The sequence below is a fragment of the Monodon monoceros genome, unplaced genomic scaffold, assembly GCF_005190385.1.
Source record: "Monodon monoceros isolate NGI ecotype Baffin Bay Population unplaced genomic scaffold, NGI_Narwhal_1 Super_Scaffold_6, whole genome shotgun sequence".
In the NCBI taxonomy this organism is placed as follows: Eukaryota; Metazoa; Chordata; class Mammalia; order Artiodactyla; family Monodontidae; genus Monodon; species Monodon monoceros.
In genome coordinates, this window is record NW_021703783.1 from 29,431,956 (window position 1) to 29,449,367 (window position 17,412).

General features: G+C 34.6%; 1 protein-coding gene across 3 annotated transcripts in view; it reads left to right on the forward strand.

The window, feature by feature from the left end:
• LRRK2 (leucine rich repeat kinase 2) overlaps positions 1–17,412 on the forward strand; it is a 150,624-nt gene that overhangs the window by 71,883 nt on the left and 61,329 nt on the right. For all 3 annotated transcript variants that reach the window (XM_029204420.1, XM_029204421.1, XM_029204422.1), the window contains 6 exons: positions 2,128–2,246; positions 2,670–2,739; positions 3,244–3,461; positions 10,836–11,086; positions 11,370–11,518; positions 15,628–15,721. In XM_029204420.1, the coding sequence (XP_029060253.1) occupies positions 2,128–2,246; positions 2,670–2,739; positions 3,244–3,461; positions 10,836–11,086; positions 11,370–11,518; positions 15,628–15,721 (901 nt within the window). The remainder of the gene's footprint in view (positions 1–2,127; positions 2,247–2,669; positions 2,740–3,243; positions 3,462–10,835; positions 11,087–11,369; positions 11,519–15,627; positions 15,722–17,412) is intronic.

Genomic DNA, 17,412 nt, shown 5'->3' on the forward strand with positions numbered 1-17,412 from the left:
AGCGGCCATGGCTCGCGGGCCCAGTCGCTCCGCGGCATGTGGGATCCTCCCGGACCGGGGCATGAACCCACATCTCCTGCATCGGCAGGCGGACTCTCAACCACTGCGCCACCAGGGAAGCCCTGATTGTCCATTTTATTTTTCATTGATTTTTGCTTTTTCTTTTCTTTCTTTTTCTTTTTTTTTACTTATTTAGATTTTATTTGACTCTTATTTTATAGATTCTTAACATGGAAGCTTAGAACACTGATTTTTAGAGCTTTCTAATTTTATAATATAAACATTTAAGACCATGCAGATCCTTCTGAACACCATTTTAGCTGCATCCCACAACTTTTATATATTCTGTTTACATTCACTTTTGAAATTTTCTAATTTCCTTTGTGATTTTTTGACTCATGATTTATTTAGAAGAGTGTTGTTTATTTTCCAAATACTTGGACATTTTTCCACATAGCTTTCTCTTATTGGTTTCAAATTTCATTTTGTTGTGGTTAAAGAACCTACTCTGATGATTTCTGTCCTTTACATTTATTGAGACATGCTTTGTGGACTACTGTGTGGTCTATCTTGGTGAATGTTTCATGTGCAATTAAAAAAATGTGTATTTGGTTGTTGTTGGGTGAAATTGGGTCAACTTGTTTGATAGTGTTTTTCAGGTCCTCTATATCTTTACTGATTTTTTCTCTACTTGTTATATTTAAGAACAAAGTGTTGAGATTGTAATTGTCAATTTGTTAATTTTCCTTTTCATTTTATCAGTTTATGCTTTGTGTATTTTGAAGCTCTGTTACTGGGTGAACATACATTAAATACTATAATTTTTTTGATGACTTAACCTCCTTATATTGATCCAAGTTTGCATCTAGTATCATTTCCTTCCTCCTGAAGAACTCCCTTTTACATTTCTTCTAGTGCACAGCTATAGGAAATCCCTATGCAGATTACTGGAGCTCTTTTTCCATGACTCTCTCCTGGAACTCCCAGCTAAGTTAGTCTCCATGAACACTGATCTCCATTTCCTCATCTCAAGAAAGCCATTGGGCTTTGTTTAAATTCCTTCTCATTGTGCCAATGGCCCTTAAATTGCCTCCAGGCAGAAAGCCAGGGTGATCATAAGGTTCACATAGTTTGTTTCCCTTCTTTCAGGGATTACACAGTCCTGTACTCTCTGCAGCCCAATGTCTGAAACCAGTTGTTTAAAAAAATTTGTCCAATTTTCTAGTTGTTTGTTGTGGGGAGGTTAAGTTCAGTGTTTGTTACACCATCATAGATGAAAGAAGAATTCTCTTTAAATATTTTTAAATAAAGGAAAACATCAGAAATGCTAATGTAAAAATAATTGATTTTTGGATTTGTAAATTTTATAATGTTTTGACACAATTAATTCTTTATGCTTCTAAGATAAAAAGTGATAGAATTTAAAATCTCATGAGTTCTTAAAAATGGCTCTACATTATTTATCCTTAAAATATGACTAATATTGATCCTTATTTTCTTGAAAATCCATAATTTTAAAAGTAATTCTTTTCTCTCTCAAAACAATATTGCCAACTAAACTCATTGTGTTTATTTTAATGTCATTTCATAAATGAAACTATAAAATATGTAATTCAAACAGAGATGTACTCAAAATTACTGAATGTTAAATAGTTTAGTGTGATTCCAATATTTAAAACAAGATTCGAAAATTTACTAAGCAAAATTCAGAGAAACAGAAAGGAATAACATTGATCAGATTTATGTATAAACTTTCTCTGCTTCCTGAACATGCATGTATTTATTGTAGCACTTGTAACTATTTTTTTACTTGGCTCTTTCCTGCTGTACTATGAGCTCATATGAGGCCTGGATTATTTTTCCTGCTTATCTTTATCCAGCACTTACTCAGTGTCTAGTCTGTGACAGCCATTCAATAAATATTTGTGGATGAAGAATAATGTAGTTGAATTTGAAAATGAAAAGCTGACCTAATCATAAGATGTTAGCATAGTAGTTCAATCACAAAACATTAAACACATTTTCATGAATGGAAATTGCCCAATTCCTTTTGTAACATCTTTAAAATAGAAATGATAAACTATGTCAGCTTTTCTTACTTGCCTTTATGTTATTGTTTAAAAATAGGAAGTGAAGGCTCATTTCTTGTGAAAAAGAAATCAAATTCAATCAGCGTAGGAGAATTTTACCGAGATCCTGCCTTGCAGCGTTGCTCACCAAATTTGCAAAGACATTCCAATTCATTGGTAAGTTATACTGTAAAAACTGCAGTTAAATATTGTATATTTTTTGACATTCTTTCAATAACTGAAATTGTGTGCCAAAGCTAGGAGCTATTGGTGCATAAATTCCCTAATGTGAGAAAACTGTCTCTCTATATATACACGTGTGTGTGTGTGTGCACGTATGCTATTTTAAATTTACATTTGTAGACTTTTGAGCATGTTTGGGGCATATAGGTGTTCTGTACACTTTAAAATGGTTTTACTCTTTTTTCTTTTTAGAGCTTCATGTCTATGGAGCCCAGACTAGGTCTGTGTCTTATGGTATGGCTTGGTCCCATGAATATTTTAGCTAGTAATCTTATAGTGACTCCTAAAGAAACCAGATAGGAAAATGTTCTCTTTGCTCCAAAAAATGATGGTAATTTTATTATAAATATTTAATAGGGACCCATGTTTGATCATGAAGATTTACTGAAGAGAAAAAGAAAAATATTGACTTCAGATGATTCACTCAGTAAGTATTTGAAAGTAATCACAAGTAAATAGATATTTTGAGCAGAATATAGCACTTTGATAAATTTCCTCTGATTATGCAAATTTTCTTGATGCCAATTTCACATAACCTTCAAATTATATTTACCTAATGATTCCATAGACTGTAGAAAAATGAAATACAATTATAGATTTAAAAATTTAGCCTTTATGATGTTATACATCATACACTTTTTATCCTTTCTACTGTATTCCTGAAATGTAAATAATACCCTCACCAATGCCACTCTTGATGTTCTTCTTCTTCAGGTCTGTTGTTTTTTTACACTACTTATACCACCTGATTAAATATTTATTATTTACTGTTTATCTCTGCCATTGTAATGTAAGTTCCATAGTTTGGTTTTCTGTTGAATTTCCAGTGCCTTGAAGAGAGCCTGACAGTAGTAGGTGATCCATAAACGTTTACCATATGAACTTAAATTACTTGCTTATATTTCCATTGTTTGTTTGTTTTTGACAAAAGGAGCATCAAAATTCCAATCACATATGAGGCATTCAGAAAGCATTTCTTCCCTGTCTTCTGAGAGAGAATATATTACATCTTTAGACCTTTCAGCAAATGAACTAAGAGATATTGATGCCCTGAGCCAGAAATCCTGTGTAAGTGGTCATTTGGAGCATCTTGAAAAGCTGGAACTTAACCAGAATGCACTCACGAGCTTTCCACAACAACTATGTGAAGTAAGTTTAATTTATCCTTATAATTCTCAGGATATTTGAAGAGCTTTTACATTTATATCTAACTTGCATGCTTAAATCTTTAAAAGGAACGTTCTGTTTTTGTGTCATTGGACAATAATTCCCCCATTCTTCTGGTTGTCATACAAGTATCTTAGTCTGTGTGGTATTCCAGAAGCATCTTTGGGGGCAGGTAATGGAAATGGAAATGTGATTAAAAAGGAATTCGAGGTTCTGTCCTGATGCTACATGGTAAGTATTAAACTCTAGCAAGGCTATGTGTTGATTATGCCTTCAATTATTTAATTCTAGTAGGACAACTTAAACTGTTTAAATTAGGTTAGACCTAGTTTGGTGGTCCTGGCTCTGCTCAGCTACCAACTGTGTGACAATAAGAACATATTACTCTGACTGCTGTAGACCCTAATTTTCTTATCTGCAAAATACAGAGGCTCAACTAAACTATCCATAAGGCATTAATTGAGTTTTGAAATTATATGCAGCTTAAAAATTGATTTTTATGCTCAAAGTTCCCATTTCATAAAAATTAAAGTATAAAATAGTCTGCTGATAGGGTAGTCCTCTGACTATTGACTTTGTTCATCCTTTTTTTATGTACTTAGATCAGAAGTCAAAGAAAATATACGGACAAAATGATCTTAATACAAATGTTTAAATTTTTAAACAAATTCTTGAACTGAACTGCAAAGTTTGAAAAAGAATTATACCTGTTTTTATAAACTAGTGTTGCTGCCAGTACATTTCCCTTTTTCTAATTTTTAAAATTTACCATAATTTTGAAATATTTTAAGAGCAACATTGCATGATTTTTAAATATATTTAAGTGGTATCTTTCCCATAAAGTTTGTATATCTGGGGAGAGAGAAGAAAAAAAGGTGATCCCTAATGCTACCCCAATGTCTAAAATATATCCCCACTCTATTCTCCTCTTTATGCAGGCCCAAGTTACAAGGGCCTCATTTTTTTTTTAACATCTTTATTGGAGTATAATGGCTTTAAAATGGTGTGTTAGTTTCTGCTTTATAACAAAGTGAATCAGCTATACATATACATATATCCCCATATCTCCTCCCTCTTGTGTCTCCCTCCCAAACTCCCTACCCCACCCCTCTAGGTGGTCACAAAGCTCCAAGCTGATCTCCCTCTGCTATGCGGCTGCTTCCCACTTGCTATCTGTTTTACATTTGATAGTGTATATATGTCCATGCCACTATCTCACTTCGTCCCAGCTTACCCTTCCCCCTCCCCATGTCCTCAAGTCCATTCTCTATGTCTGTGTCTTTATTCCTGTCCTGCCCCTAGGTTCTTCAGAAACATGTTCTTTTCTCTTTCCTTTTTAGATTCCGTATATATGTGTTAGAATACGGTATTTGTTTTTCTCTTTCTGACTTACTTCACTCTGCATGACAGACTCTAAGTCCATCCACCTCACTACAAATAACTCAATTTTGTTTCTTTTTATGGCTGAGTAATATTCCATTGTATATATGTGCCACATCTACTTTATACATTTATCTTCTTTATCAGTGGACACTTAGGTTGGTTCCATGTCCTGGCTATTGTAAGTAGAGCTGCAGTGAACATTGTGGTACATGACTCTTTTTGAATTATGGTTTTCTCAGGGTATATGCCCGGTAATGGGATTGCTGGGTCGTATGGTAGTTCTATTTTCATTTTTTTAAGGAACCTCCATACTGTTCTCCATAGTGGTTGTATCAATTAACATTCCCACCAACAGTGCAAGAGGGTTCCCTTCTCTCCACACCCTCTCCAGCATTTATTGTTTGTAGATTTTTAGATGATGGCCATTCTGACTGGTGTGAGGTGATACCTCATTGTAGTTTTGATTTGCATTTCTCTAATGATTAGTGATGTTGAGCATCCTTTCATGTATTTGTTGGCAATATGTATATCTTCTTTGGAGAAATGTCTATACTTATTCAGTCCATTTTTGGATTGGGCTGTTTCTTTTTTTGATATTGAGCTACATGAGCTGCTTGTATATTTTGGAGATTAATGCCTTGTCAGTTGCTTCATTTGCAAATATTTTCTCCCATCCTGAGGGTTGTCTTTTCTTTTGGTTTATGGTTTCCTTTGCTGTGCAAAAGCTTTTAAGTTTCATTATGTGCCATTTGTTTATTTTGTTTTTATTTCCATTTCTTTAGGAGATCGGTCAAAAAGGATCCTGCTGTGATTTATGTCATAGAGTGTTCTGCCTATGTTTTCCTCTCAGAGTTTGATAGTTTCTGGCCTTACATTTCGGTCTTTAATCCATTTTGAGCTTATTTTTGTATATGGTGTTAAGGAGTGTTCTAATTTCATTCTTTTACATGTAGCAGTCCAGTTTTCCCAACACCACTTATTGAAGAGGCTGTCTTTTCTCCATTGTATATTCTTGCCTTCTTTATAAAAAATAAGGTGACCATATTGCATGGGTTTACCTCTGGTATTTCTGTCCTATTCCATTGATCTATATTTCTGTCTTTATGCCAGTACCATACTGTCTTGATTACTGTAGCTTTGTAGTATAGTCTGAAGTAAGGGAGCCTGATTCCTCCAGCTCGTTTTTCTTTCTCAAGATTGCTTTGGCTATTTGGGGTCTTTTGTGTTTCCATACAAATTGTGAAATTTTTTGTTTTAGTTCTGTGAAAAATACCATTGCTAGTTTGATAGGGATTGCATTGAATCTGTAGGTTTTTTTGGGTAGTATAGTCATTTTCACAATGTTGATTCTTCCAATCCAAGAACATGGTATATCTCTCCATCTGTTTGTATCATCTTTACTTTCTTTCATCCGTGTCTTATAGTTTCTGCATACAGGTCTTTTGTCTCCTTAGGTAGGTTTATTCCTAGGTATTTTATTCTTTTTGTTTCAGTGGTAAATGGGAGTGTTTCCTTAATTTCTGTTTCAGAGTTTTCATCATTAGTGTATAGGAATGCAAGAGATTTCTGTGCATTAATATTGTATCCTGCTACTTTACCAAATCCACTGATTAGCTCTAGTAGTTTTCTGGTAGCATCTTTAGGATTCTCTATGTATAGTATCATGTCATCTGCAAAGAGTGACAGTGTTACTTCTTCTTTTCCGATTTGGATTCCCTTTATTTCTTTTTCTTTTCTGATTGCTGTGGCTAAAACTTCCAAAACTATGTTGAATAATAGTGGTGAGAGTGGACAACCTTGTGTTGTTCTGATCTGAGGGGAAATGGTTTCAGTTTTTCACCATTGAGAACAATGTTGGCTGTGAGTTTGTCATATATGGCCTTTACTATGTTGAGGAAAGTTTCCTCTATGCCTACTTTCTGGAGGGTTTTTATCATAAATGGGTGTTGAATTTTGTCAAAAGCTTTTTCTGCATCTTTTGAGATGATCATATGGTTTTTATTCTTCAATTTGTTAATATTGTGTATCACATTGATTGATTTGCAGATATTGAAGAATCCTTGCATTCCTGGGGTAAACCCCACTTGATCATGGTGTATGATCCTTTAAATGTGCTGTTGGGTTTTGTTTGCTAATATTTTGTTGAGGATTTTTGCATCTATGTTCAACAGTGATATTGGCCTGTAGTTTTCTTTCTTTGTGACATCTTTTTCTGGTTTTGGTATTAGGGTGATGGTGACCTTGTAGAATGAGTTTGGGAGTGTTCCTCCCTCTGCTATATTTTGGAAGAGTTTGAGAAGGCTAGGTGTTAGCTCTTCTCTAAATGTTTGATAGAATTCGCCTGTGAAGCCAACTGGTCCTGGATTTTTGTTTGTTGGAAGATTTTTAATCACAGTCTCAATTTCAGAGCTTGTGGTTGGGCTGTTTATATTTTCTATTTCCTCCTGCTTCAGTCTCGGTAGGTTTTGCTTTTCTAAGAATTTGTCCATTTCTTCCAGGTTGTCCATTTTATTGGCATAGAGTTGCTTGTAGTAATCTCTCCTGATCCTTTGTATTTCTGCAGTGTCAGTTGTTACTTCTCCTTTTTCCTTTCTCATTCTATTGATTTGAGTCTTCTCCCTTTTTTTCTCGATGAGTCTGGCTAATGGTTTTTCAATTTTGTTTATCTTCTCAAAGAACCAGCTTTTAGTTTTATTGATCTTTGCTATCATTTCCTTCATTTCTTTTTCATTTATTTGTGATCTGATCTTTATGATTTCTTTCCTTCTGCTAACTTTGGGTTTTTTTTGTTCTTCTTTCTCTAATTGCTTTAGGTGTAAGGTTAGGTTGTTTATTTGAGATGTTTCTTGTTTCTTGAGGTAGGATTGTGTTGCTGTAAACTTCCCTCTTAGAACTGCTTTTGCTGCATCACATAGGTTTTGGGTCGTCATGTTTTCATTGTCATTTGTTTCTAGGTATTTTTTGATTTCCTCTTTGATTTCTTCAGTGATCTCTTGGCTATTAAGTGGTGTATTGTTTAGCCTCCATGTTTTTGCATTTTTTACAGATTTTTTCCTGTAAGTGAAATCTAGTCTCATAGTGTTGTGGTCGGAGAAGATACTTGATACGATTTCAGAGTTCTTAAATTTACCATGGCTTGATTTGTCAGCCAAGATATGATCTCTTCTGGAGAATGTTCCATGAGCAGTTGAGAAGAAAGTGTATTCTGTTGTTTTTGGATGGAATGTCCTATAAATATCAATTAAGTCCATCTCTTTTAATGTGTCATTTAAAGCTTGTGTTTCCTTATTTATTTTCATTTTGGATGGTCTGTCCATTGGTGAAAGTGGGGTGTTACAGTTCCCTACTATGGTTGTGTTACTGTTGATTTCCCCTTTTATGGCTGTTAGCCTTTGCCTTATGTATTGAGGTGCTCCTATGTTGGGTACATAAATATTTACAATTGTTATATCTTCTTCTTGGATTGACCCCTTGATCATTATGTAGTGTCCTTCTTTGTCTCTTGTAATAGTCTTTATTTTAAAGTCTATTTTGTCTGATATGAGAATTGCTACTCCAGCTTTCTTTTGGTTTCCATTTGCATGGAATATCTTTTTCCATCCCCTCACTTCCAGTCTGTATGTGTTCCTAGGTCTGAAGTGGGTCTCTTGTAGACAGCATATATAGGGGTCTTGTTTTTGTATCCATTCAGTGGATACAGACATCCAGTCTGTGTCTTTTGGTTGGAGCATTCAGTCCATGTACATTTAAGTGTGAATATCGATATATATGTTCCTATTCCCATTTTCTTAATTGTTTTGTGTTTTTTATTGTAGGTCTTTTCCTCCTCTTGTGTTTCCTGCCTAGGGAACTTCCTTTAGCATTTGTTGTAAAGCTGGTTTGGTAGTGCTGAATTCTCTTAGCTTTTGCTTGTCTGTAAAGGTTTTAATTTCTCCATCAAATCTGAATGAGATCCTTGCTGGGTAGAGTAATCTTGGTTGTAGATTTTCCCCTTTCATCACTTTAAATATGTCCTGCCATTCCCTTCTGGCTTGCAGAGTTTCTGCTGAAAGATCAGCTGTTAACCTTATGAGGATTTCCTTGTATGTTATTGGTATTTCTCCCTTGCTGCTTTTAATATTTTTTCTTTGTATTTAATTTTTGATAGTTTGATTAATCTGTGTCTTGGTGTGCTTCTTCTTGGATTTATCCTGTATGGGACTCTCTGTGCTTCCTGCACTTGATTGACTATTTCCTTTCCCATATTAGGGAAGTTTTCAAAGGACCTCATTTTAAATGTCACTTCCTTACCATCTTCTTCCTTTCTTCTCTTGTCTTCCCTTCAGGCTGGGTTGGCTACCATCTGGTTTACCTTTCCCCGGCACCCACTCTTTTTCTTCCAGTGCTCATTACTATAAATTTTGATCTAAAGTATATTGTCCTCACAAAATTGTAAACTCCTTTAGAACAGGAACTGTTTTAGACTTGTTCACATGTATCCCCAATGCCTACTAAGGTATGACATATAGTAGACGTTTTATAGATGATTACTGAACTAATTTGTGAAGGAATTAATGACTGACCCTTGGTAGACCGTCAATATTTGCTAAAGATTAAGTAAAAGAAAACTAGAATTTAGCTTAGTGGAAACAAGAGAATGAAGAGAGCATGGCAAGGTGAGATACATTAGGGCATTCAAAGACTGGGCCCGCTCATAACTTTCTCTAAGGAAATTTCAAGTCAGCACCACTAGATGGGACTTTTTGTTACTGCTTGTAGCTGTCTCTTTACAAGAAAATTTGGTGATTAAACCTTGGGAATAAATAATGTAAAAATCTTTCCTTCTGAATAATCTTGTAGTATCTGAAACAATGATAGAAATTTTGAAACCGATTTTTTGGGCAGTGATCCATTAATAAGCCTTTATAATCATGTTAAACTGTTTAGAATTCCATATGAGAATAAGTACATATATTGATTTGTAAGGAGGAGAATAACAAAGTGATTGTTTTTTGGTAGTTTAGCCCTTTGACAATAATTCATACGAAACATTTTAAAAATTGATATGATACATAAATGGAAGTTTTGCTATTATCATAGTAAAATTAGAAATTGATTAAAAATAGAAAATAGAGATTTGAAACAAAACGTTTCATTTAAAAAAAAGAGGTTAGGGCTTCCCTGGTGGCACAGTGGTTAAGAATCTGCCTGCCAATGCAGGGGACACAGGTTTGAGCCCTGGTCTGGGAAGATCTCACATGCCGTGGAGCAACTAAGCCTGTGCACCACAACTACTGAGCCTGTGCTCTAGAGCCCATGAGCCACAACTACTGAGCCTGCGTGCCACAACTACTGAAGCCTTTGTGCCTAGAGCCTGTGCTCCGCAACAAGAGAAGCCACCGCAATGAGAAGCCCGCAAGCTGCAACAAAGAGTAGCTCCTGCTTACAGCAACTAGAGAAAGTCTGTGCAGAGCAACAAAGACCCAATGAAGCCAAAAATAAATAAATAAAATAAATTAAAAAAAAAAATAAAAAGGAGGTTATAAAATAAAATGTGTATTATATACATGACTACTTTATGGTAAATCTTATTTATATTAAAATGTGTAACAATTTCTAAAAGCTAGTGTTAAAAACTATATTCCCAGGATTATGTTATACTGCTTATTCATTAAGTCATTAGTTCAAAAGTATCCTTCCATTTTACTCATTGCAGGAATAGTTTACAAGAAAAGCTGAATTAGACTCTAAACCTTATTTCTATGAGTGTGCTTTTGACCTTCTACCTGTTATATTTTTCCCGGCTTTACCCATTTTATTAGCAGAGCAGGTAGTACCAGTCAGTATACTGAAGTTCTCTTGTAGATTGTGTTTTCAATTTTTTGGAAAATTCTTAATGGTTCTAGTTACCAGAAGTATGGAAGGCAGAAATATTAGCTAAACTTAAGTTGTTCAGGTGGTTCATTAAAAAATTTTAAAATATTGTCTTTCCAGACTCTGAAGTGTTTGACACATTTGGACTTGCAAAGTAATAAATTTACATCATTTCCCCCTTACTTGTTGAAAATGAATTGTATTGCCAACCTTGACGTCTCTCGAAATGACATTGGACCCTCAGTAGTTTTGGATCGGGCTGTGAGGTGCTCAACCTTGAAACAGTTTAACCTGTCCTACAATCAGCTATCTTTTCTTCCTGAGAATCTCGGTGATGTGGTAGAGAAACTTGAACAGCTCATTTTAGAAGGGTAAGAAAGGGGTTCATTGAAGAAAAAAGGGTCACCTCACATTGAAGTTTCATAAGGTTGACATACAATGACATTATTTCCATAGTAATGACTTTTACATGGTAATGTGATAAAAGACTGAGGAAATTCATAATACAGCTTCTTTCAATTGTCTTAAATTTTTAAAACTAATTTTAAAATTAATAAATGTGCTTTAATGCTATTTTTGAAGATATTTTGACTATTTTTCTTCAAAGCATGTGAATTTATGCAATTTAATCCTCATTTTGTTTCTTACGACTAGAAATAAAATATCAGGAATATGTTCCCCTTTGAGCCTGAAGGAACTGAAGATTTTAAACCTTAGTAAAAACCACATTTCATCTCTATCAGAGGACTTTCTTGAGACTTGTCCTAAAGTGGAGAGTTTAAGTGCCAGAATGAATTTTCTTGGTAAGTGTTTTATATGAGTCTTCTCCTTCCAGTCCTTTTGAGTGTTGTATGGGTCGAATGCAACAAATAAATGTAATTGCATGAGCCATATATGGACATTTTAGGTGGGGATTTAAAGGTGGCATTTCAGTTAAATATTATGCTGGAGTTTTAAATATCAAGTTAGCAGGTTGGTGATAAAAAGAAATGAGCTGTCAAGCCGTGAAATGTGGAGGGAACTTAAATGCATATTGCTAAGTGAAAGAAGCCAATCTGACAAGGCTACACACTGTATAATTTCAACTATATGACATTTTGGGAAAGGCAAAACTAAGGGGTTAGTAAAATAATCAGTGATTTCCAAGATTTTGGAGGGAGGGAGTGATGACTAGGTGGAGAAGAGGGGATTTTTAGGGCAGTGGAATTAGTTTGTGTGATACTGTAATGTGGATACACGTCATTATACATTTGTCAAGACCCACAGAATATAGTACACAAAGAGTGAACTCTATTGTAAACTGTGGACTTCAGTTAATAATAATTTATTAATATAGGCTCGTCAGTTATACATACAAGTATACCAAACTATTCTAGCTGTTCATAATGGGGAAAAGATGCATGTGTCTGGGGTGGTGATGGTGAGGGGAAAAGGTAGATGTGGGAGCTCTCTGTATTTTCTGCTCAATTTTTCTATAAACCTAAAGCTGCTCTAAAAAAAGTCTAATTTTTAATATTTAAAAATTTTAATATTAAAAATTGTATTACAGTATTTAACATGTTGTTATTGTCATAGGCTAAAATGTCAATATCTTGGACTGCAGATAGTCATTAAACTGTGGTTCCTTTTACACGATTATACTAAAAATGCTTATAAGTTGCCTGAGCTGCTTGAAGCAGAAATACTGAGTTTCCTACTGAAGTTTCTTCAGCAGATTTTTGGAGTATAAGTACTATTATCATTATTATTATTATTATTTGCGGTACGTGGGCCTCTCACTGCTGTGGCCTCTCCCGTTGCGGAGCACAGGCTCCGGACGCGCAGGCTCAGTGGCCATGGCTCACGGGCCCAGCTGCTCCGCGGCATGTGGGATCCTCCCGGACCGGGGCAAGAACCCGTGTCCCTTACATCGGCAGGCGGACTCTCAACCACTGCGCCACCAGGGAAGCCCACTATTATTATTTTTTAGAAATAAAATTAATTATTTAAAAGTTTTTAAATTAGTTAGGTTAATGTGTATTCATTGAGCTCTTGCTCTGTGCAAAATATTATAATAATACACAATATGATCATCACTTTTGTTAAAAATCCTGGAATACTCTATGTTCTCGTAGCATGTGAGACAACAGGGAATTATGTTCATTTGTAGCCTGTCTGAAAGTTCTAATATTGAGGAACAGAATACTTCTATGGAAATAAGTGGGAACTTTCCCTATTTTATCTTCCTTAATGGAGGCCATGCATACCTTGCCACCCACATACCTATACCTGACTTGGTAAAATAATTTTTAATACTGTTTAATAGCAGAATATAGTTTGACAACTTACTTTAAAATATTTTATTTTCCCAGAACTTTGAGAAACTACTAACAATAAAATCCATATTAATTTGCATAGAATTATTTTCCTTCTTTTTCCCTTCCTTCCACCCTCTTTGGATATTGACCATGTTCTTACCATGAGAGTGAAACTGGGGAATAGAGTGATTCACTCACTAGTGAGTAAAGCAACCCAGTCTCTGTCCTTAAGGAACGTGTAGTTAAGTTCAGAAGACTGACATTGAATAATGATGGAATAAATAAATGTAATTGTATATCATACTAAGTGCTGTGAGGAGAAGTTTCAAGATGCTATGAGGGTACCTCAAGGGGATCTGATCCAGACTATGGAGGCAGGGAAGTGTGTCTGTGTCTGTGACGTTTAATTAAGTTAAGTCTGGAAAGAACAGCATCTGAGGGACCCTAAGGCTAGCTTATGGTCAATATGTTATCTCAGCTGAATCTCACAAAAATCCTATAGGGTAGGACAGGTATGATCTCTGCTTGACTAATTGAGGAAATTGAAGCACTGAGATTTTTGTGTGACATGTTCAGGGGCATAGAATTAATTAATTAGTTGTGAAAGCTTGAACATACCTATGTTCAAAAAATGTTTGCACTGCACAACTTTGTAATAATTTTAGAAGTGGTTTTATATTTGGAAAGACACATTATGGAGGTCATACCTGAGTGGGACCACAACCATTAAAAATTCCCATGTGGGGGCTTCCCTGGTTGCGCAGTGGTTGAGAGCCCGCCTGCCGATACAGGGGACACGGGTTCGTGCCCCGGTCCGGGAAGATCCCACGTGCCGCGGGGCGGCTGGGCCCGTGAACCATGGCCGCTGGGCCTGCGCGTCCGGAGCCTGTGCTCCGCAGCGGGAGAGCCCACAACAGTGAGAGGCCCGCGTACCACACAAAAAAATAAATTCCCATGTGAAATGAAGTTTTAGTTCTTTGATTTTATCAGTCTTCCATATAGAATATTAACCTTAAGACTTTTAATTCCTAAGTGGAGAATCATTTCTACTAATTTATTTTGCTACAAATACTTTTTGGAAATGGGTGAAGTATAGCATGTACCTTTCTGCTTCTCAGGAAAATAGCTTCTAGTAATGTCCTGGAACATTTTGACCCTTGAAGATTTTCTGGATAAAACATAACCCATATTTTTAACCTTGAAAATGCTAAGAAATAATTTCTCAAGCCACTTTCATAGAACCACAGATTTTCAGATCTCTAAAGAACCTCAGAGTTCATCTGATTTAGCTTCACTATTTTACAGATGAGAAAACAGTCTGTATGATTTGCTCAGTTTCCAAAATTATGTTCCATAGAATTTTATTCCTTGGAGGTACCTTGTACTGTATTTCCCTTTTGGAAATTCATAAAATATACCAGAATATTGACAGCTCTGAAATATTTCATTTTATTTTGCATAATGTTTCCCTAATCCCTTTTTTTTTTTTGTAAAGTATATATTTTTAGTCTCAAAAGATATAAAATACCTTAGGAATAACTGACAAAATTGGCATATCTGTCTTAAAGGGAAATTTGGCATTTCTAATGAAATTGTAGATGCCCTACTGTTCAGGAATTCTACTAGTGGTTATATACAATAGAGGCATCCTCTCACTGTTCACAGAAGACCCTTTTGCTTTTTGGTTTTTTTTGACAATTTGCTAAACATTGTCATAGGCACTGAGTATTCAGCAAGTAAGCATAAGCATAGGAATATTTATTATGGCATTTTTCATAGTAGGAAATAGGAAAGAATGTAAATAGTAGGAAATGTAAGAATGTAAATGTCTATCAACAGGAGAGTGAATAAATTGGCTATATTCATACAATGGAAATGCTATGTAGCAGTTAAAATAAATGAATAAGATGTATTTATCAACATGAAAAATAAATCTAAAAAAAATTGTTACATGAAAAAGCAAATTGAATATAGACATGTACGATATGATAATATTTATGTAATGCAAAACAGTAATATGTATTACCTGTGCATGCATACATCATAAAAGTACAAAAACATGTATCGAAATAACACCAAATTCAAGGTAGAAATCTCTGTGGAGAGGTCCCTAATCTCTTAAGATCATATGATCAAAGAATACTTTTATTAAGTAACATCCATAGTTATTCCATAGAATACTCTTTACAAGATGGTGTTATAGAGAATTTTTATTTTTATATTATATTGTGGATTAGTAAAATATTCCAAAATGTTTTGTTAGACTTACATCAGAGTAATTTGAATTAATCTATAATGTATGTCCCATAATATCACACATAATTTGAAATGAATATTCTAATGATTTCTACTTTGTACAGTTGTTGGACAGATGAATTTATACTTAGACACTTTTGTGGCTTTCAGGTTAAGAGAGTCTTATAATTATGGTGTATTGTTTTAATGTTTTGTGGTAGTATTAATTTATTTTAAAAGTAGAATTATTTTATTGTCAGTGTGAGAATGGAAATTAAATTATGTGACAGATCATTGGTAGCTGCTCTTATTGTAGAATCTAATGGAAATGTAGTTAAAGTTATTAAAATGTCCATTATCTCACTTTCATTTTCTCTTAGCTGCTATGCCTTTTTTGCCTTCTTCCATGACAAGCCTAAAATTATCTCAAAACAGATTTACATGTGTTCCGGAAGCAATTTTAAATCTTCCACAGTAAGTTTATTATTTTAACTTTAAAAACCGCACGAGGTGGAACAGAACCTTCATAAACATGGTTTTAACTTAGACATATAAATGTAATTGATTTCTAAACCTACTAAATTTAATGTTTTTAAATCTATGAATGTTTGACTTTTAATATTAGATGAAAGATGTGAATTGTTATTTGGACTTTTTAACTTTTATATTAATTTAATGTGCTGTTGTGTAGAAACAATTTAAGAGTAATTAATTGTTGCATTATTATAATCAAATGAGATTGTACTGGCTATCACTTTAACTTTTAAAATTTCACGTGATTTGGGGATTATGTTGCTAAAACACTATTAACTTTGAAATTATACTTGTTATGTTTGAGTGACATTTTTGGTGAAGAATAGGATAATTTATGTCGTTCCAAGTATTTGGGGATATTTTTGGTTAATTTCATTAAAAATAAAAGCTTCCTATTACCTACAAATCCAGGCAATAATTAGATTTCAAATGTGTTGTAATCTTAAATAACTATTCTAGTAGTGTTATTTATTATAAATAAAATCCATCAAGGTACATGTGCAAATATATACATATACAGGCAAATAATACTTAGTTATAATTTAGCCATGGAAGGTGTGAGACAGATGAATAATAGTTAATTTAAGTCTAGGTTTAGAATGTGTCAGACACTGTAGTTTACTGCTTAACAGTGGATCATCTTTTTAATCTTCCTAATAATCCTATGAAATACTTACTGTTATCATCTCCACTTTATAATGAGAACACTATTTCATAAGAGAGAGAAAGTAACTTGCCCGAAGTCACAGTTCTTAAACACTGGTGGTTTGATTTCAGACTCTTAATTCTGACATACAGGCATCTATAGAATACAGGTGGGCGGTCCTATATTTTAAACATAATTTATTCTTGAAAATGTGTTTGGAAGCCACCTATTTGTAAAAGCTCATTAGAGGGCTTCCCTGGTGGCGCAGTGGTTGAGAGTCCACCTGCCGATGCAGGGGACGCGGGTTCGTGCCCCGGTCCGGGAAGATCCCACATGTCGTGGAGCCTGCGCGTCTGGAGCCTGTGCTCCGCAACGGAAGAGGCCACAACAGTGAGAGGCCCGCGTACCGCAAAAAAAAAAAGCTTATTAGAAGATGCATGTCATAAGAAAGCTTTCTTCCCAGAGAACTAAAAATATTATGCAGTCCCTAATTACACTATACCTTTAGACACCATCTTCAGGTATACATTTTAGTGTTTTATATGTATTTTTTAAATTTATTCTTTTGTTTCACAAATGAGCGTGTGGTTGGCCAGCTTCAGTCTCCAAGCTTAGTCTAAAAGCTAAGAGACACTGCCTTTGAACAACCTGACGATTCTCAACTTTGTCTCAGTTGCATTGTTTGTTAGACATACATGTCTTATCTTAAATATAGTCAAATTAATTTTCTTGTTTTCAACATTTTTATAAGGTAACTAGGGCAAAATCTAGATCATTTAAAAATTAGAGCAATAATGTTGCTCTGCAGATCTGAATCTTGGTCTAGCAGGCAGTACAGCTATTTGAGCTTAGAATTAATTCATAATACTTCAAATATGCTGGATGAAAGGGATCAGTATACAGTAGTAAAAGTCCAGGCAACCTTTTACATAGTCAAATATACCACAATTGTTGACTATCTTTATTCTTCCTACACATGTACATT